Below are 20,926 nucleotides of genomic sequence, written 5' to 3' on the forward strand. Positions count from 1 at the left end.
GCTAAGGTCAGTCTGTTATATCTGGAGTATTTCTCCTGTCTTATCCGGTTTCCTGTGTATTTAAGAATGCTCTCTCTAATTCTTTATTTCTTTCTTTCTTTCTCTCTCAGAGGACCTGAGCCCTAGGACCATGCCTCAGGACTACCTGGCATGATGACTCCTTGCTGTCCCCAGTCCACCTGGCCGTGCTGCTGCTCCAGTTTCAACTGTTCTGCCTGCGGCTATGGAACCCTGACCTGTTCACCGGACGTGCTACCTGTCCCAGACATGCTGTTTTCAACTCTCTAGAGACAGCAACTGAAAAGCCAACTGACATTTACTCTTGAGGTGCTGACTTGTTGCACCCTCGACAACTACTGTGATTATTATTATTTGACCATGCTGGTCATTTATGAACATTTGAACATCGTGGCCATGTTCTGTTATAATCTCCACCCGGCACAGCCAGAAGAGGACTGGCCACCCCTCATAGCCTGGTTCCTCTCTAGGTTTCTTCCTTGGTTTTGGCCTTTCTAGGGAGTTTTTCCTAGCCACCGTGCTTCTACACCTGCATTGCTTGCTGTTTGGGGTTTTAGGCTGGGTTTCTGTACAGCACTTTGAGATATCAGCTGATGTAAGAAGGGCTATTTTTATTTGATTTGATCTATAACTCAAATTTCTATGTGAATTTGGTCGTCACCTAAAAAGTGACATATTGCAGCTTTAAATTATTAGGGGGGGGGGTTGGCCGGGGTAGACCATCGTTGTAAAATAAGAATTTGTTCTTAACTGACTTCCCAAATTAAATAAAGGTAAATAAAATGTTTTCATAATAACGGTCAAGTGCAAGTATAAAGAGGGGTTCCTGCAGACGCAGAAATGACCACATGCAGGAACGCCCCGAATTGCCGACCACTCTCTCGTAGTTTATTTTTAACCTCTCCCGTATCCAATCTAATCCCACTATTCAATGGAGAAGGCGGGTGCTGGAATGACATTCAACCAAACCCTTCCCTGCATTCATCACCTTTCATGCTGATCGGGGAAGGAAGGGCAGATACCTTAAAAGTGGATCCCTCTTGCTGGACGGATGGCTATCTAGCTAGGTTAAATCTTCATATTAGAAAAATGGCGGCGGGTAGCGTCAATCCGTTTAATCTGAGCGATTCTGAGGATGAGGCAGAGCAGAGACCAGAGGACGGGGTTGATGCCGAAAGGAGCCTTAGCGCTGGAGCGCCAGGGCTCCCGTCCAACAACCCTTTCTCCCCGCAGGCGGACGCCGAGCCCCCGGTCCTTCTGCTGTCCAGCACCCGGGCCAGCCCAAGTGTGGAAGGCATCTCGGTAGCGGCCGCAGCTGCCGCAATGGCAAGAGGCTTGGCAGAGACTCGGGTATCTGTAGATGTGATTGCTGCTCAGCTAATACGGGATCAATACATCCTCACCGCTCTTGAATTTCATACCGAATTGTTGGAGTCAGGGAGGGAGCTTCCCCGGTTGCGGGATTATTTCTCCAACCCGGGCAATTTCGAGAGGCAAAGCGGCACTCCACCAGCTTGTAAAGACCAAGGACTGGGGCCAGGTGGACCGCTAAGTAAGTAAATAGCTATTTGCTCATTTATAACCAAAATGCATTATAAATTAGATGGCTTTATGTGCTAGCTACTTAGCAGACAGCCTGTTATTCAATGGGGAAACAGTGTTGGCACTGTGCTTGTCAGCCAACATTGCTCTTGCTATGCGGAATAAACGAAATTCGATACGACACCTGTCTTTCTCTCTCGCTAGCTAACTAGATTAGACAATAGCAATGGAAACGACGGATAATTGACTAATCATACGGAGTTAGCTCACCTACCCGTGTTAGCCTGTGAGAAGAGTTTCTCCCCTAGGTGCCAGCTGGCTTGGAACAGATGGAACCAAATCACATTTTATTTGTTACATGCTTCGTAGGCAACAGGTGAAAGCTAACAGTGAAATAGTTAGTTATGGGTCCTTTTCCAACAATGCATTTTAAATAAGAATAGAAATAGTGACACAGTGAATAACGAGTAAAAGTAACATGGCTATATATAGGGAGTAGAAGAAAAATAAACACATCGATGTGCAGGGAAGCAAGGCAACTGAGGTAGTTATGTACTGTACATATAGGTAGGGCTAAAGAGACTAGCAGCAGTGTGTGTGGCTTCAGTATGCATGTGTGTGTTGGCGTGTCAGTGTGTGGGTAGAGTCCAGTGTGTGTGCATAGTCAATGCAAGAGAGTTGGTGCTTAAAGAGGTACATGCAGGCTGTCCAGGTAGCCATTTGATTAGCTAACTAGCAGTCTTGTTTAGAACGCTTATGGTGTGGTGGTAGAAGCTGTTCCGGTTCCTGTTGGCTCCACTTGCCCTGCTGTAGCAAAGAGAACAGTCTGTGGCTGGAGTCTTTGACCGTTTTTTGGGGCCTTCGTCTGACACCGCCTGGTATAGAGGTCCTGGATGGTAGGGAGCTTGGTTCCAGTGAGGTATTGGTCTGTACCCACCACCCTGTAGCTCCAAGCAGTTGCCATACCAAGCGGTGATGCAGCCAGTCTGCATGTTCTTGATTGTGTAGCTGTTGAACTTGTTGAGGATCTGAGGGCTCATGCAAAATCATTTCAGCCTCCTGAGGCGGAAGAGGCGTTGTCGTGCCCCCTTCACAACTGTGTTGGTGTGTTTGGACCATGATAGATCCTTAGTGATGTCGACACAGAGGGACATGAAGACCTCCACCCGCTCCACTGCAGCCTGTCGATGTGAATGGAGGCATGCTTGGCACTCCATTTCCTGTAGTCCACAAACCAGAATAGTAGTGACTATGACTAGCTAGCTGGCGACCTGACTATGACTAGCTAGCTGGCGACCTGACTATGACTAGCTAGCTGGCGACCTGACTATGACTTGCTAGCTGGCGACCTGACTATGACTTGCTAGCTGGCGACCTGACTATGACTTGCTAGCTGGCGACCTGACTATGACTAGCTAGCTGGCGACCTGACTAGCTAGCTGGCGACCTGACTATGACTTGCTAGCTGGCGACCTGACTATGACTAGCTAGCTGGCGACCTGACTAGCTAGCTGGCGACCTGACTATGACTAGCTAGCTGGCGACCTGACTATGACTAGCTAGCTGGCGACCTGACTATGACTAGCTAGCTGGCGACCTGAAAAGACCTATCAGACAACCTTCTTTATACCAGTCTAGTAATTGAGATATTCGCATCCTGGCGTCATGTAGGCTGCTGCTGAAGATGGCTATACAGGCTGCTTACTCAAACACTAACTAGGCCTATCTCTCTTCTGTCTATCTCTAACTGCCTGTAGCTGTCATTATCTGCCTATACAGTGCCTTCAGAAAGTATTCATACCCCTTGATTTATTCCACATTTATTTGTTTTATAGACTGAATTCAAAATAAATAAATAAATAAAACAAATTCTCACCCATCTACACGCAATACCCCATAATGGCAAAGTGAAAACATGTTTTTAGACTTTTTTGCATATTTTGTGAAAAATTAAATACAGAAATATCAAATTTACATACAGTACCAGTCAAAGGTTTGGACACACCTACTCATTCAAGGGTTTTCATTTATTTTTGCTATTTTCTACGTTGTAGAATATTAGTGAATACATCAAAACTATGAAATAACACGTGGAATCATAAAGTAACCAAAAAATTGTTAAATATATATTTTATATTTGAGATTCTTGATGACAGCTTTGCACACTTTTGGCATTCTCTCAACCAGCTTCGAGGTAGTCACTTGGAATGCATTTCAATTAACAGGTGTGCCTTGTTAAAAGTTCATTTGTGGAATTTCTTTCCTTCTTAATGCATTTGAGCCAATCAGTTGTGTTGTGACAAGGTAGGGAGGGTATACAGAAAATACAGTAGCCCTATTTGGTAAAAGACCAAGTCCATATTATGGCAAGAACAGCTCAAATAAGCAAAGAGAAACGACAGTCCATCATTACTTTAAGACATGAAAGTCAGTCAAAACGGAACATTTCAAGAACTTTGAAAGTTTAAGGCGCAGTCGCAAAAACCATCGAGCTCTGAAACTGGCTCTCATGAGGACCACCACAGGAAAAGAAGACCCAGAGTTACCTCTTCTGCAGAGGATAAGTTCATTAGAGTTACCAGCCTCAGAAATTGCAACCCAAATAAATGCTTCAGAGTTCAAGTAACAGACACATCTCAACATCAACTGTTCAGAGGAGATTGTGTGAATCAGGCCTTCATGGTTGAATTGCTGCAAAGAAACCACTACTAAAGGACACCAATAATAAGAAGAGACTTGCTTGATCTAAGAAACACGAGCAATGGACATTAGACTGGTTGGAATCTGTCAGTTAATCTGATGAGTCCAAATTTGAGATTTTTGGTTTGAACCCCACCGTGAAGCATGGAGGAGGAGGAGTGATGGTGTGGGGGTGCTTTGCTGGGGATACTGTCAGTGATTGATTTATTTAGAATTCAAGGCACACTTAACCAGCATGGCTACCACATGCATTCTGCAGCGAGAACGACCATCCCATCTGGTTTGCACTTAGTCCCACTCATTTGTTTTTCAACAGGACAAGGACCCAACACATCTCCATGATGTGTAAGGGCTATTTGACCAAGATGGAGAGTAATGGAGTGCTTAATCAGATGACCTGGCATCCACAATCACCCGACCTCAACCCAATTGAGATGGTTTTGGATGAGTTGGACCGCAGAGTGACGGAAAAGCAGCCAACAAGTGCTCGGCATATGTGGGAACTCCTTCAAGACTGTTGGAAAAGTTTTCCAGATGAAGCTGGTTGAGAGAATGCCAAGTGTGCAAAGCTATCAAAGGCAAAGGGTGTCTACTTTGAAAAATCAAAAATATATTCTGACTTGTTGAACACTTTATTTTATTTTTTAAATTTTTTGGGGGTTACTACATGGTTCCATATGTGTTATTTCATAGTTTTGATGTCTTCGCTATTATTCTACAATGTAGAAAATAGTAAAAATAAAGAAAAACCCTTGAATGAGTAGGTGTGTCAAACTTTTGACTGGTACTGTAAGTATTCACACCCCCGAGTCAATACTTTGTAGAAGTACCTTTGGCAGCAATTACAGCATTCAGTTTTTCTGTGTTAGTCTGAGTTTTCCACACCTGGATTGTGCAACATTTGCCTATTTTATTTGTTTCAAACTGTTCAAGCTCTGTCTAATTGGTTGTTGATCATTGCTAGACAGGTCTTGCCATAGATTTTCAAGCAGATTTAAGTCCACACTGTAACTCGGCCACCGAGCAACATTCACTGTCTTCTTGGTAAGCAACTTCTGTGTGGATTTGGCCTTGTTTTAGGTTATTCACCTGCTGGAAAGTCATTTAATCTCCCAGTGTCTGGAGGAAAGCAGACTGAAATTGCCTGAGGTTAGCTCCATTACATTTATCTTTTTATCCTGAAACCTCCCCAGTCCTGAATGATTACAAGCATACCCATAACATGATGCAGCCACCACTATTCTTGCAAACAGGATGCACACTTCCTCCTTTTCACTTGGTCAATTAGGTTAGAATTGTGGAGTAACTACAATGTTGTTGATCCATCCTATGTTTTCTCCTATCACAGCCATTAAACTCTGCAACTGTTTTATAGTCATCATTGGCCTCATTGTGAAATACCTGAGTGGTTTCCTTCCTCTCCAGCAACTGAGTTAGGAAGAGCGCCTGTATCTTTCTAGTCAAGTGCAATTAATAACTTTACCATGCTCAAAGGGATATTCAATGTTTCCTTTTTTTTTTACCAATCTACCAATTGCTTCCCTTTGAGGGGCATTGGAAAAGATCCTTGGTCTTTGTGGTTAAATCGGTGTTTGAAATGCACTGCTCAACTGAGGGACCTTCCAGATAATTGTATGTGTGGGGTACAGAGATGAGGCAGTCATTCATAAATCATGTTAAACACCATTATTGCACACAGAATCCATGCATCTTATTATGTGACTTCTTAAGTACATCTTTACTCCTTAACTTATTTAGGTTTGCCATAACAAAGGGGTTGAAAACTTATTGACTCAAGACATTTCAGCTTTTCATTAACTAATTTGTAATAATTTCAAACATAATTCCCTCTTTCTAAAATTATCCGCCGACATTGTTTCAACCCCTATTACCAGTCTGTTCAACCTCTCTTTCGTATTGTCCAAGATCCCTAAAGATTGGAAAGCTGCCGTGGTCATCCCCCTCTTCAAAGGGGGAGACACTCTGGACCCAAACTGTTACAGACCTATATCCATCCTGCCCTGCCTTTCTAAAGTCTTTGAAAGCCAAGTTAATAAACAGATCACTGACCATTTTGAATCCCACCGTACATTTTCCGCTGTGCGATCCGGTTTCCGAGTTGGTCACGGGTGCACCTCAGCCACGCTCAAGGTACTAAATGATATCATAACTGCCATTGATAAAAGACGGTACTGTGCAGCCGTCTTCATCAACCTGGCCAAGGCTTTCGACTTTGTAAATCACCGTATTCTTATCGGCAGACTCAACAGCCTTGGTTTCTCATATGACTGCCTCGCCTGTTTCACCAACTACTTCTCAGATGGAGTTCAGTGTGTCAAATCGGAGGGCCTGTTGTCCGGACCTCTGGCAGTCTCTATGGGGGTACCACAGGGTTCAATTCTCGGTCCGACTCTTTTCTCTGCATATATCAACGATGTCGCTCTTGCTGCAGGTGATTCTCTGATCCACCTCTACGTAGAAGACACCATTCTGTATTCATTTGGCCGTTCTTTGGACACTGTGTTAACAAACCTCCAAACAAGCTTCAATGCCATACAACACTCCTTCCGTGGCCTCCAACTGCTCTTAAACGCTAGTAAAACTAAATGCATGCTCTTCAACCGTTCACTGCCCGCACCACCCGACTAGCATCACTACTCTGGATGGTTCTGAATTAGAATATGTGGACAACTACAAATACCTAGGTGTCTGGCTAGACTGTAAACTCTCCTTCCAGACTCATATTAAACATCTCCAATCCAAAATTACATCGAGAATCGGCTTCCTATTTTGCAACAAAGCCTCCTTCACTTACGCCACCGAACATACCCTCGTAAAACTGACTATCCTACCGATCCTCGACTTCGGCGATGTCATTTACAAAATAGCTTCCAACACTACTCAGACTGCATCCAATTTGCTATCACAGTGCAAATAGGTTTTTGGCCTTTCTCAGGAGTTTTTCCTAGGGAGTTTTTCCCAGCCACCGTGCTTCTTTCACATGCATTGCTTGCTGTTTGGGGTTTTAGGCTGGGTTTCTGTACAGCACTTTGAGATTTCAGCTGATGTACGAAGGGCTATATAAATAAATTTGATTTGATTTGATCCGTTTTGTCACCAAAGCCCCATATACTACCCACCACTGCGACCTGTATGCTCTCGTCGGCTGGCCCTCGCTACATATTCGTCGCCAGACCCACTGACTCCAGGTCATCTGTAAGTCTTTGCTAGGTAAAGCTCCGCCTTATTTCAGCTCACTGGTCACCATAACAACACCCACCCGTAGCACGTGCTCCAACAGGTATATCTCACTGGTCATCACCAAAGCCAACACCTCCTTTGGCTGCCTTTCCTTCCAGTTCTCTGCTGCCAATGACTGGAACGAATAGCAAAAATCTCTGAAGTTGGAGACTTATATTTCCCTCACTAACTTTAAACATGAGCTATCTGAGCAGCTAACCGATCGCTGCAGCTGTACACAGCCCATCTGTAAATAGCCCATCCAATCTACCTACCTCATCCCCATATTGTTTTTTTATTTATTTTTCTGCTCTTTTGCACACCAGTATTTCTACTTGCACATCATCATCTGCACATCTATCACTCAGTGTTCATTTGCTAAATTGTAATTACTTCGCTACTATGGCGTATTTATTGCCTTACCACCTCATGCCATTTGCACACACTGTATATAGACTTATTTAAAAAAACGTGTGTGTGTGTGTGTGTGTGTTATTGACTGTACGCTTGTTTATTCCATGTGTAACTCTGTTGTTTGTGTCGCACTGCTTTTCTTTATCTTGCCCAGGTCGCAGTTGTAAATGAGAACTTGTTCTCAACTGGCCTACTTGGTTAAATAAAGGTGGTGGTGGGGGGGGGAATTGTTTAAAAAAATCCCCTTTGACATTATGGGGTATTGTGTGTAGGCCAGTGACAAAACATCTACATTTAATCAATTTTAAAAACAGGCTGTAACAACAAAATGTGGAAAAAGTCAAGGGGTGTGAATAATTTCTGAAGGCACTGTAGCTGTCTGTGTAGCTGTCTATAACCTGTCTGTGTAGCTGTCTATAACCTGTCTGTGTAGCTGTCTGTGTAGCTGTCTATTAGCTGTCGGGATAACCTGTCTGTATAACCTGTCTGTGTAGCTGTCTGTGTAGCTGTCTGTATAACCTGTCTGTGTAGCTGTCTGTATAGCTGCCTGTAGCGGCCTCTTGCTGTCTCTGTCTGTGTCCTCTCGGCATGACAACGATAGAAGAGCATTACATAGAGTATGGGACCAGGATAGTAGTAGATGGGTAGGAAGATGGTTGTCTCCTGTGGTATTTGTCCCCTTCCCCCTTTTTATAGAATAGATTTGACACGACACACAACACAACACAACGATATTCTGGCCCAAATTGACTACTTCTACAACAGCAAACTGAACATTCAACTGCCCCAAATCTTAGGGGCATGGGCTCTTTGACATTTTGCACCAATGAACACATGAATGCATCCATAGTTCTGATCTGTATTCTGTGTCCTACTGTTTTTGCAACAATCAAGGCTGGTGACCTTGTTTCCATCTCTTTCTACTGATAAGAGCTACGATAAGAATAGAAGCCTGAGCTGTGTAAACAGCATTTTCATTCTTGTTATGTGCCTCCCATTTTCTGTACTTAGTCCTACCCGATCTAACAAAACTGGATAGGTGAAAGCAGGGGTTCCACTATGCAGCTTGCACCTGTACAGGCATGTGAGATCAGTGATTATTAGGCTGTCTTGGGAGAGAGGAAGTAAGGATGCTTGTCATGATACAAGTATTCCACCTCATGTAGCCTACTAGCCTCTATGTATAGCATTGTTCAGCTCATGGCTAAGCCTAGTTGCCTCGCTGGTTGTCGTGGAGCTGAAGGACTGAGGTATCCCAGGGGGCATTGCTTGTGTTATTTAAAAAAAATGTTCTCTCTGCATGTTGGGAAGCATGTGACAAATACAATTTGATTGGATTTTTAAAAATTTGATCTCTAAGGATGGGTGCGGCCTTGGATGAAGTTGCCCTCAGACACTGATCTATGGTCAGTTTAGCATTTCACCCCACAGTATTAAGGTTAGGATTTGGTGATTCTAGATCTGATCTTAAGAACAGGATGCTGAGAGGAACTCTGCCTGCAAATCCGTCCCGGAAATCAAGGGAGTGGTTTTGCAAACCTTGGAGGGACATTTACGCTCAATTCTAGGTGAGGAGAATCTTTCCAAAGTGATTCAATTGGTTGTTTTCAGCTTTGTTTTCTGTTAGCTGATGTAAATCAGTGGCTAAACCTCATTATACAACAGGTGGGTCAAATCCTGGATGTTGATTGGTTAAAACTGCATTCTAGCCAGTGTCTATTCCACAAGTGACCACCAGCTAAATGTATGACGTTGAAATGCCTATTTACTCTGTTCCATCTCACATCAGCCCAGCCAGGCAATTTATACATTTGATATCCACTATAAGAAGCATCTAGACATTATCTCCAATTTCTTTTAGACTAGCATATATTCTCAACAGTGGAGATTTGTATAAACCTTGCTGTCTGTCTCTCCGACATTTGCAACATTGTTTCAATATTGAAATTCGATCTCCAGCTGTTCCATAGTAATGTCGGGACGAGAATGATGGGCAGGCAGCTTTTCTCAGCCAGTCGAAATCATGAATCAACTGCCATCATTTTTATTGATATACAGGTATACAAAGAAATGTCAATAGAAAACGGGGGAAAAAGTTAATCTAGTTTGCTGTCTTTCCAGCTTCAGTTTGAAGTGATTGTGTTAGCTGTGGTGTTGGCTAGCTTCTTTCAACGGCAGTGTCGTGGCGAGAGAGCACATTTTGTATGCCAGGCGAAATCAAACATCATTAGCTCACTGTTATGGATGCATCCAAATAAATGTCACTAGAAAACAGCTTAGACAAACGCAAATACAGCTACTTTGCTGTTATTCTGGCTGAACTGTTTGACATGACTAAGTTAGCCATAGTTGACTAGCTAGTAAGCAAGGTAAAAATGTTGCCAGCCAGTATGGCATTGGAACATTTAGAACGAACGACTGGGTTGCGTCTATGTGTGTCCCGTGTGGCTCAGTTGGTAGAGCATGGTGTTTGCAATGCCAGGGTTGTGGGTTCGATTCCCACGGGGGACCAGTACGGAGAAAAAATGTATGAAATGTATGCATTCACTACTGTAAGTCGCTCTGGATAAGAGCATCTGCTAAATGACTAAAATGTAAATGTATTGTGTTACCTCCTGTTTATCAGTGAAGTTGAGAAAAGACAGAGAGGGGGACACCTTCAGGGTCTGCCCCTAGGGACAAAAGGCCAACACCCAGCCCAGGGAAGGGTTTCCTTGCCTTTGCTGCCTCTGCTCACACTTTCCAGGTTTCAAGCAGGCCTGTACAACTAGAATGAGAGAGGAGTTTTAGGGCCCGCAGACGCCTAACAGAGGTCAGAGTAAGAAACTGTCTCATAGGCTGGGCATCAAAAGGGTCAGTTGTTGCTGTTAGCACTATGATCTGGCTAGCTCTCTGTCACCACCACCCTGCTAATTTCACAGCCTTAGCAGCTAGCATGGTGCTCTGTTCACCTGCTGCAGCAGGCCACTGTACAACTCAACACCATAGCCCACTGAGCTGAAGCCTAAACATTAGGCCTAATTCCAGGAGTTAATACAAGTTCTCAGGTTAGGCTACTCATTGAGCAAGAGTAGCTGGACGAGCCCCTCCGCTCATTTGCATAATGGTCCTCTCGCCCACTCTCCCTCTCTACCCAGCTCATTGTTTTCTCCTCAGTGGCTAGCTGATTAGCATCTCGCTACAATCTGCTTGCTCAACTCCCAGTTCAATCAGAGACTAAGCTGTTAGCATTAGCGCTCTGTTTTAGCTAGCCATTCTGTTCGTTGAAAAGACTTAGCCAAGGCCTATCCTACTACCCTGCTCTCTTGGGTGCTAGGAACACGCAGTCAAGCACACACTTGCTCACTCAGAGCAAGAAGAACACACACGCACACTTAATAGGTTAGAAGAAATGACACACATAAACGCACACCGTAAGAAAAAAACACACAGATTTGCTGCAGGGCTGGGAGAGGCTGATTTAATCACACTGTGGGACATTTGGGTCTGCTCCACCTGTTTCTGTTCTGGCCTGTCTGGGCTCCTGCTCATAGCTCCGTGTGTGTACACACACATCTCAGTCTATAGGCCTGCACTGTCTGTACTTGATAATTCAGCCATCATGCTGTAGAATAGATCTATGATAATATTGACTGTGATTTACTGTTCTCCACCTCCCTGTCAGTAGGGCTGGCACAATTATTCTATCATCATGTAACGGACAATAATCTTGAACTGATTGTAATAACCGTCTTAAAGCATACATTTTAGGAGGAGGGAGGGATTCAACTTAATTTTCAAGTAGATAAAGTTTACCCAATAGCAGTTTTAAGTTTGACATGAATTGGGTAGAGTTGGTAATCATATTACGAGCAGATCGGCCCGGTCGGGAGGAGAACCTTCATTTCCAACAGTTCCCAGCGGTCAGAGCCATTCGTTTTGGAGCCAGGGGTGTCACCAGAGCTGTGTTGTGTGCATTAGGTATGTCGTAGCACATTTTCAAAGATGCATTACAAGCTCAAAACATATTTTTTTTAAATAAAATGACAATTTATGACAATAACCGTGGCTGTTTTGCAGGACAGTTAATTGTTACCCAAAATTCCATAATCCTCAGTCAAATCAAAACAAATTTTATTTGTCACATGCGCCGAATACAACACCTTACTGTGAAATGCTTACTTACAAGCCCTTGACCAACAATGCAGTTCAAGAAATACAGTGAAGAAAATATTTACTAAATAAACTGAAGTAGAATAATAATCAAAAAGTAACACAAGAAAAGTACATAACAATAACGAGGCTACATACAGGGGGCACCGGTACCAAGTCAATGTGCAGGGGTACAGGTTAGTCCAGGTCATTTGTTAAGTGACTATGCATAGATGATAAACAACAAATGTTTTTAAACTGCTGCTAAGGGGGGGGGTCAATATAAATAGTTTGGGTGTCCATTTGATTAATTGTTCAGCAGTCTTATGGCTGGGGGGTAGAAGCTGTTAAGGAGCCTTTTGGTCCTAGACTTGGCGCTCTGGTACTGCTTGCCATGCGGTATTAGAGAGAATAGTCTATGACCTGGGTAACTGGAGTCTTTGACAATTTTTTTTGGCCTTCCTCTGACACTGCCTGGTACATTGAGGGGAAAAAAAGTATTTGATCCCCTGCTGATTTTATACATTTGTCAGTGGGCAAAGAAATGATCAGTCTATAATTTTAATGGTAGGTTTATTGGAACAGTGAGAGACAGAATAACAACAAAAAAATCCAGAAAAACGCATGTCAAAAATGTTATAAATTGATTTGCATTTTAATGAGGGAAATAAGTATTTGACCCACTCTCAATCAGAAAGATTTCTGGCTCCCAGGTGTCTTTTATACAGGCAACGAGCTGAGATTAGGAGCACACTCTTAAAGGGAGTGCTCCTAATCTCAGTTTGTTACCTGTATAAAAGACACCTGTCCACAGAAGCAATCAATCAATCAGATTCCAAAGTCTCCACCATGGCCAAGACCAAAGAGCTCTCCAAGGATGTCAGGGACAAGATTGTAGACCTACACAAGGCTGGAATGGGCTTCAAGACCATCGCCAAGCAGCTTGGTGAGAAGGTGACAACAGTTGGTGTGATTATTCGCAAATGGATGAAACACAAAAGAACTGTCAATCTCCCTCGGCCTGGGGCTCCATGCAAGATCTCACCTCGTGGAGTTGCAATGATCATGAGAACGGTGAGGAATCAGCCTAGAACTACACGGGAGGATCTTGTCAATGATCTCAAGGCAGCTGGGACCATAGTCACCAAGAAAACAATTGGTAACACACTACGCCGTGAAGGACTGAAATCCTGCAGCGCCCGCAATGTCCCCCTGCTCAAGAAAGCACATATACATGCCCGTCTGAAGTTTGCCAATGAACATCTGAATGATTCAGAAGACAACTGGGTGCAAGTGTTGTGGTCAGATGAGACCAAAATGGAGCTCTTGGCATCAACTCAACTCACCGTGTTTGGAGGAGGAGGAATGCTGCCTATGACCCCAAGAACACCATCCCCACCGTCAAACATGGAGGTGGAAACATTATGCTTTGGGGGTGTTTTTCTGCTAAGGGGACAGGATAACTTCAGTGCATCAAAGGGACGATGGACGGGGCCATATACCGTCGAATCTTGGGTGAGAACCTTCTTCCCTCAGCCAGGGCATTGAAAAGGGGTCGTGGATGGGTATTCCAGCATGACAATGACCCAAAACACACGGCCAAGGCAACAAAGGAGTGGCTCAAGAAGAAGCACATTAAGGTACTGGAGTGGCCTAGCCAGTCTCCAGACCTTAATCCCATAGAAAATCTGTGGAGGGAGCTGAAGGTTCGAGTTGCCAAACGTCAGCCTCAAAACCTTAATGACTTGGAGAAGATCTGCAAAGAGGAGTGGGACAAAATCCCTCCTGAGATGTGTTCAAACCTGGTGGCCAACTACAAGAAACGTCTGACCTCTGTGATTGCCAACAAGGGTTTTGCCACCAAGTACTAAGTCATGTTTTGCAGAGGGGTCAAATACTTATTTCCCTCGTTAAAATGCAAATCGTTTTATAACATTGTTGACATGCGTTTTTCTGGATTTTTTGTTGTTGTTATTCTCTCACTGTTCAAATAAACCTACCATTAAAATTATAGACTGATCTTTTCTTTGTCAGTGGGCAAACGTACAAAATCAGCAGGGGATCAAATACTTTTTTCCCTCACTGTATATCACTACACACTACTATATCACTATACACTACCACTACTATATCAAAACACACTACTATATCACTACACACTACTCTATTGCTACCACTACTGTAGGTTCTGGATGTCAGGAAGCTTGGTCCCAGTGATGTACTGGGCCCTACGCACTACCCTCTGTAGCACCTTACGGTCAGATGCCGAGCAGTTGCCATACCAGGTGGTGATGCAACTGGTCAGGATGCTCACGATGGTACAGCGGTAGAACTTTTTGAGGATCTGGGGACCCATACCAAATCTTTTCATTCTCCTGAGGACGGAAAGGTGTTGTCCTGCCCTCTTCACAACTTCTTGGTGTGTTTGGACCATGATAGTTTGTTGGTGATATGGACACCAAGGAACTTAACTCTCAACCTGCTCCACTTCAGCCCCGTCTATGTTAATGAGGGCCTATCCAGCCTTCCTTTTCCTATAGTCCACTATCAGCTCTTTTGTCTTGCTCACATTGAGGGAGAGGTTGTTGGCCTGGCACCACATTGCTAGGTCTCTGACCTCCTCCCTATAGGCTGTCTCATCAGTGTCGGTGATCAGGCCTACCACTGTTGTCGTCAGCAATCTTAATGATGGTGTTGGAGTCGTGCTTGGTGACGCAGTTGTGGGTGAACAGGGACTACAGGAGGGGCACGCACCCCTGAGGAGCCCCTGTGTTGAGGATCAGCGTGGCAGATGTGTTGCTGCCTTACCTTACCACCTGGCGGAGGCCAGTCAGGAAGTCCAGGATCCAGTTGCGGAGGGAGGTGTTTAGTCACAGGGTCCTTAGCTTAGTGATAAGCTTTGTGGGCACTATGGTGTTGAACGCTGAGCTGAAGTCACTGAATAGCATTCTCATATAGGTGTTCCTTTGTCCAGGTGGGAAAGGGCAGTGTAGATGCAATCTCTATTGCACTCATCTGTGGATCTGTTGGGGCGGTATGCAAATTTGAGTGGGTCTAGGGTTTCCGGCATGATGGTGTTGATGTGAGCCATCACCAGCCTTTCAAAGCACTTCATGGCTACCGACGTGAGTGCTACGGAGTGGTAATCATTTAGGCAGGTTACCTTCGCTTTCTTGGGTACAGGGTCTATGGTGGTCTGTTTGAAACATGTTGGTATTACAGACTCAGTCAGGGAGAGGTTGAAAATGTCAGTGAAGACACTTGCCAGTTGGTCCGCGCATGCTTTGAGTACACGTCCTGGTAATCTGTCTGGCCCCGCGGCTTTGTGAATGTTGACCTGTTGTAAAGGTTTTGCTCACATCGGCTACGGAGAGCGTGATCACACAGTTGTCTGGAACAGCTGGTGCTCTCATGCGTGCTTCAGTGTTGCTTGGCTTGAAGTGAGCATAAAAGGCATTTAGCTCGTCTGGTAGGCTCGCGTCACTGGGCAGCTCGTGGCTGTGCTTCCCTTTAGTCCATAATATTTTTCAAGCCATGCCACATCCGACGAGCGATTCAATCTTAGTCCTGTATTGGCGCTTTTCCTGTTTGATGGATCGTCTGAGAGCATAGCAGTATTTCTTATAAGCATCCGGATTAGTGTCCCGCTCCTTTAAGGCGGCAGCTCTATTTATTTTTTATTTAACCTTTATTTAGACAAGTCAGTTAAGAACACATTCTTATTTACAATGACGACCTACCAAAAGGCAAAAGGCCTCCTGCAGGGATGGGTGCTGGGATTAAAAATATAGGACAAAACACAAATCCTGACGAGAGACAACACTACATAACGGGAGACCTAAGATGACAACATAGCATGGCAGCAACACATGATAACAACATGGCAGCAGCACAACATGGTAGCAGCACAAAAGTGTACAAACATTGTTGGGCACAGACAACAGCACAAAGGGCAAGAAGGTAGAGACAACAATACATCACGCAAAGCAGCCACAACTGTCAGAGTGTCCATGATAAGGTCTTTGAATGAAGAGATTGAGAATAAACTGTCCAGTTTGAGTGTTTGTTGCAGCTCGTTCCAGTCGCTAGCTGCAGCGAACTGAAAAGACGAGCGACCTAGGGATGTGTGTGCTTCGGGGATCTTTAACAGAATGTGACTGGGTGTTTGGTATGTAGAGGATGAGGGCTGCAGTAGATATCTCCGATAGGGGGGAGTGAGGCCTAAGAGGGTTTTTATAAATAAGCAACAACCAGTGGGTCTTGTGACGGGTATACAGAGATTACCAGTTTACAGAAGAGTATAGAGTGCAGTGATGTGTCCTATAGGGAGCATCTAGCCTTTGGCTCGGTGCGGATGTTGCCTGTAATCCATGGCTTCTGGTTGGGATATGTACGTACGGTCACTGTGGGGATGACAGTCAGACACTTGTTGGGCCAGCCAGGTTTCTCTCGCTCTCGCTCCTTTGTGAAAGATCCTGTCATCCCCTACAGATTCCAGACATTCTGAGATCTGTCTGAAGCACCAGTGTGTCCTCCACACCCCCCAGCCAAATAGACACTGAGAATGTTGTTGCAATTAGCGTACCACAACGTACTGCGCTCATTGATTGGGAGGGGGCATACTGGAAAGATGGGGCCATATGAATTCTCAGGCTGTCTGTTCTCAAACACAAGAGAGGACAATGTAAGCCATGGGCACAGACCTGAGAACACACACACAAGAAAGGGTTCCAAACATGTTGGCAGTGAATGGACACTGCCTCCCTTGGTAGTCACAGGACTGAGTGTGTGCTTTGTGTGGCCACAGATCTGACCGTGTGACTCATATTCATCACCTCCGGTTTGGTAAGTAGAGGAGGGGTAGGCCTTAAAGGCGTCCGCATGCTTCCCAGCTGAAACAGTTCGGAGCAGTTTGCATGTTAGGGCAACATTTAGTGACGTTTTGGACTTCGGCAAGGCTTTTTTCGGCTGTTCAGGAACACAAGATATTTTTCCCTCGACGCAAACCGAAGCCGGTAGCCGAAGTCTACTCCCCCTTGTCGGCGATTGGTCAACAGTAGGAATTGTTCAGTGAAGTGCCTGTTGTCATTCAACGAGAAATGACTCGTCCTCATGCAGATTTTTTCACTTGAAATACTGCACCAAATATCATAGTTAGATGTAAAATTGCGCCACTAAGATCTTTACAAAAATGTCAAAATTAATGACAGAGTTCTTGAATTATCTTAGATTAATTCAGACTATTTTGAGGAAGTGTATACTGGCTTCGGTGTCTCAAAATGGACAAATGGTACTATTGCCGCTTTTTTTTCAGGTTTAACGCTTATTTCCTGTAATTCTACACATTTTGTCATGATGTGCAAAGAAAATGAAGCGGTTTTCAAGGAACTGTTCTTGCAATTCTATACATTTTGCTATGTCTAATGTGTATTCATTTTTTATTTATTTTTTTACCCCCTTTTTCTACTGAATTTCGTGATATCCAATTGGTAGTTAGTCTTGTCCCATCGCTGCAACTCCTTAATGGACTCTGGAGAGGCGAAGGTCAAGAGCCATGCGTCCTCCGAAACACGACCCTGCCAAGCCGTGCTGCTTCTTGACACACTGCTCGCTTAACCCGGAAGCCAGCCGCACCAACGTGTCGGCGGAAACACTGTTCAGCTTGCAGGCGCCCGGCCCGCTACAAGGAGTCAATAGAGCGCGATGGGACAAGGAAATCCCGGCTGTCCAAACTCTCTCCTAACCCGGACGGTCACGAGCCCAGGTCTGTAGTGACGCCTCAAGCACTGCAATGCAGTGACTTAGACCGCTGTGCCACTCGGGAGGCCATTCATTTGATGGTGATTCTTTTTTGCCATTAAAATATCTATGGGCAAAAAAACCCAAAATAAACGCTAGTTGACTTGGGCTAGTTGATGTGGACATTTCTGACCAGTTATAAATAGCTCTCTAAGGTCTGCAATGACTGACCTGACAAGAGGAACTGATGATGTAATACCCCATTTAGAAATGACACCTTGTGCTTTCTACTATTACAACTTTCAAGACTAAGTTTAAAGCCAGATTGAGTTCCTTGAAAAAAAAAATAGATATACAGTGCATTTGGAAGGTGTTCAGATCCCTTCACTTTTTCCACATGTTGTTACGATACAACCTTATTCTATTCTGTTCCCTCATCAATCTACACACAATTCCCCATAAGGATAAAGCAAAAACAGGTTTTGCATTAACAATAAAAAAGTATTCTTACTCTTTGATTCTTATCACATTCTACATCTAGGCCTGAATATGTTTCTGAAACCAGAGGGGTATCCTACCAAGCAAGCTAGTCAGGGTTTACTAAGGCTAACCAGCTTCAGTTCCAGCTCAGGCTTCATCCATACTACGACGGTGGATATTGCTCGTCCGCCTGCCGTTAACTCTAGCAGGCTTGTAACAGCAGAGTGCATGTCGCACATGGCTATTCGAACGGTGAACTCTTCATTCAGACAATGCTGAAACATCAATCCATGGGCGAGCCAATGACACATTTTCATTTGTGCCGAAATCTTTTCTTTCATTATGATATTGTGAAAATTCAGCAGGCTATGGTGTGAAAGTGCCGTCTTTATTTTATACCTTATCGTTAATGCTGTCATTGGTGTGCAATATTTATTTTTATTAAGTCATAGAAAAGGGTTGTATTGCGTGAAGTTTAAAATGATTCTGTCATTAGTGGAGTTAGCTGTGAGTTAGCCTGCGCCGGAGCAGGTTAGTTCTGAAGGATTTGTTGCCGTAGAAATGTACCTGGCTAAAAGGTGAGCTTCTTTTTATATGGCTGGTTATCTCAAGTTGAACTCAGAGTTGACTAAAGTTACCTCGCTAACTCCTCAAACCTGCTTGCTAGGATACCCCTCAGGATGATGTATAACCCAGAAAACAAACCGGTTTGGGTGTTGTCTACCCCCATGTCCTCTCCTGTCCACTCTCCACATATAGTGTTTTGTTATCTTGTCTGTTGTGATTTCTCCCAGGGTGATGTGGTGAATACTGTAATGATCACTATATGAACGGGTTGATTGATTTGATTGCTTTCTCTGTGCCTTTCCCCTGCCAGACCGAGCGGGCAGCATCAGCACGTTGGACTCTCTGGACTTCGCCCGTTACTCTGACGACGGGAACCGGGAGTTGGACGAGAGGGTGGCAGGTAAGACAAGCTGTACCTGTCCTGACCGGGCAGAGATCGAGAGACGGACATGAAGAAGGAGAGACAAAACAGAAAAGAGCAGGGGAAGGGATAGAAATACAGACAGCAGAGTATACTGGACCTTTCCTTGTCCTTTATGATGTCACGGTATAACTACAGCCCTTTATGATGTCATGGTATAACTACAGCCCTTTATGATGTCACGGTATAACTACAGCCCTTAATGATGTCACAGTATAACTACAGCCATTTATGGTGTCTCAGTGTAACTACAGCCCTTTATGTTGTTAGTGTAAATCCAGCCTTTTATGATGTCATAGTAGCACTCCAGCCCTTTATGATGTCACAGTGCACACCCAGCCCTTTATGTCACAGTAGAACTCCAGCCATTTATGACATCATAGTAGTACTCCAGCTGTGTATGATGTGGCATCATAAGGCCACACCAGCCCAGTAGAGCTCACTGAGGATGACATCACTATGGTTCCATTCCAGATTTACTTACCCATTCAAATATTCCTGTTAATAACCTACATAGCTTTTCATGGGCCTGTCTAGTGAGGCTACAGCGTTAGATTTACCTCCATGTTCTTCTTATTAAGCCATTCTGCTTTTTAATAAAGCAGTAAATGTAATTGAAACCGTGTTGTTTTCTCTCACAGGAGCTGTCGATGTCACTTGATGTTGTAAAATTCACACTTTCTTTCCTGAGCTTTTCTCATGACCCCCACCAGCTAATCTTCGCTGAATACGTTAAAGGTCAGAGAGGATGAACAGAATACGTTAAAGATCAGAGAGGATGAACTGACTAGTAGAGGGGCAAGGCGTCTGTCCACTACACAGACCTCTGTGTTACGGTGTAGGCTGATATAGCCTAGCCTATTCTAGCGTTTGTTCTCCTCACCTCAGAACATATATGATGACTAGAGACCAATACTGTGAATAAGATGCAAAGTACTATTGAGATTTTTTTTTATCAGAATTTGCTCTGTCTAATTGTTTTTATGTGGCTGATAACAGCACCATGAGCTCCACATCTGAACTCATCTCTTTATGTGAGTTATAATTGGCCTGTTATCTTTCCTTTTCTGAATGCCAAAATGCCAAATGTCAATTCCAACCCCTTAGCTTTGTAAGACAAGAGTTCTGGAGGATTCTCCAGTAACCATGCAGCAGAGCAAGCCTGTGGTCCCTTCTTCACAACCACAGACCCTCTACTCCTCCACCCCTGCCCTCCCTCCCTACATCCCTCCCTCCCTGTGATTCGGCATCTCCTCCCCCCTAAATCTCCCTCTCCATCCCTCGTCCCAACATGTCTCCCCCAGCTGTCTGATTCTGGGGATTTTGGCTGTTATGATCCAACCCCGTCCCAGTGGCTCCAATACTGGACAACACTCCTCTAGGCTAGCAGCTCTCTGCTTTCTTCTTTCTTCGTTTTTATTTTTTACTTCACTTTTGTTCTTCATTTTGTTTCCGTTTTGTTGCATCCTGTGCGCTCTTGATCAGCAGTGGGAAGTATTGTCTGGACCGCTTCCTGTTGAACTGGGACAGACTTGACCTTCTGAAGCGGCAGATCTTTGGTGCACAGTCATGCAACATGTCCTCTCTGGTCTCATTGCTTCTCTTCCACCCGTGTGGATTTCTTCGTGTCTAAAGACAAACTTGAACTGGGAAATTACTTGAGGTTTTAGACCC

The 20,926-nt window shown here is 44.3% G+C and overlaps 1 protein-coding gene across 1 annotated transcript in view; it reads left to right on the plus strand.

The window, feature by feature from the left end:
* The first annotated feature begins 923 nt into the window (after positions 1–923).
* Positions 924–20,926, plus strand: part of LOC115195409 (RAB11-binding protein RELCH homolog) — a 23,020-nt gene continuing 3,017 nt past the window's right edge. The window contains exons 1-2 of the mRNA XM_029755239.1: positions 924–1,570; positions 19,142–19,231. Of these exons, the coding sequence (XP_029611099.1) occupies positions 1,012–1,570; positions 19,142–19,231 (649 nt within the window). The 5' untranslated portion in view covers positions 924–1,011. The remainder of the gene's footprint in view (positions 1,571–19,141; positions 19,232–20,926) is intronic.

Source organism: Salmo trutta, chromosome 6 (assembly GCF_901001165.1).
Source record: "Salmo trutta chromosome 6, fSalTru1.1, whole genome shotgun sequence".
NCBI classification, from domain to species: domain Eukaryota; kingdom Metazoa; phylum Chordata; class Actinopteri; order Salmoniformes; family Salmonidae; genus Salmo; species Salmo trutta.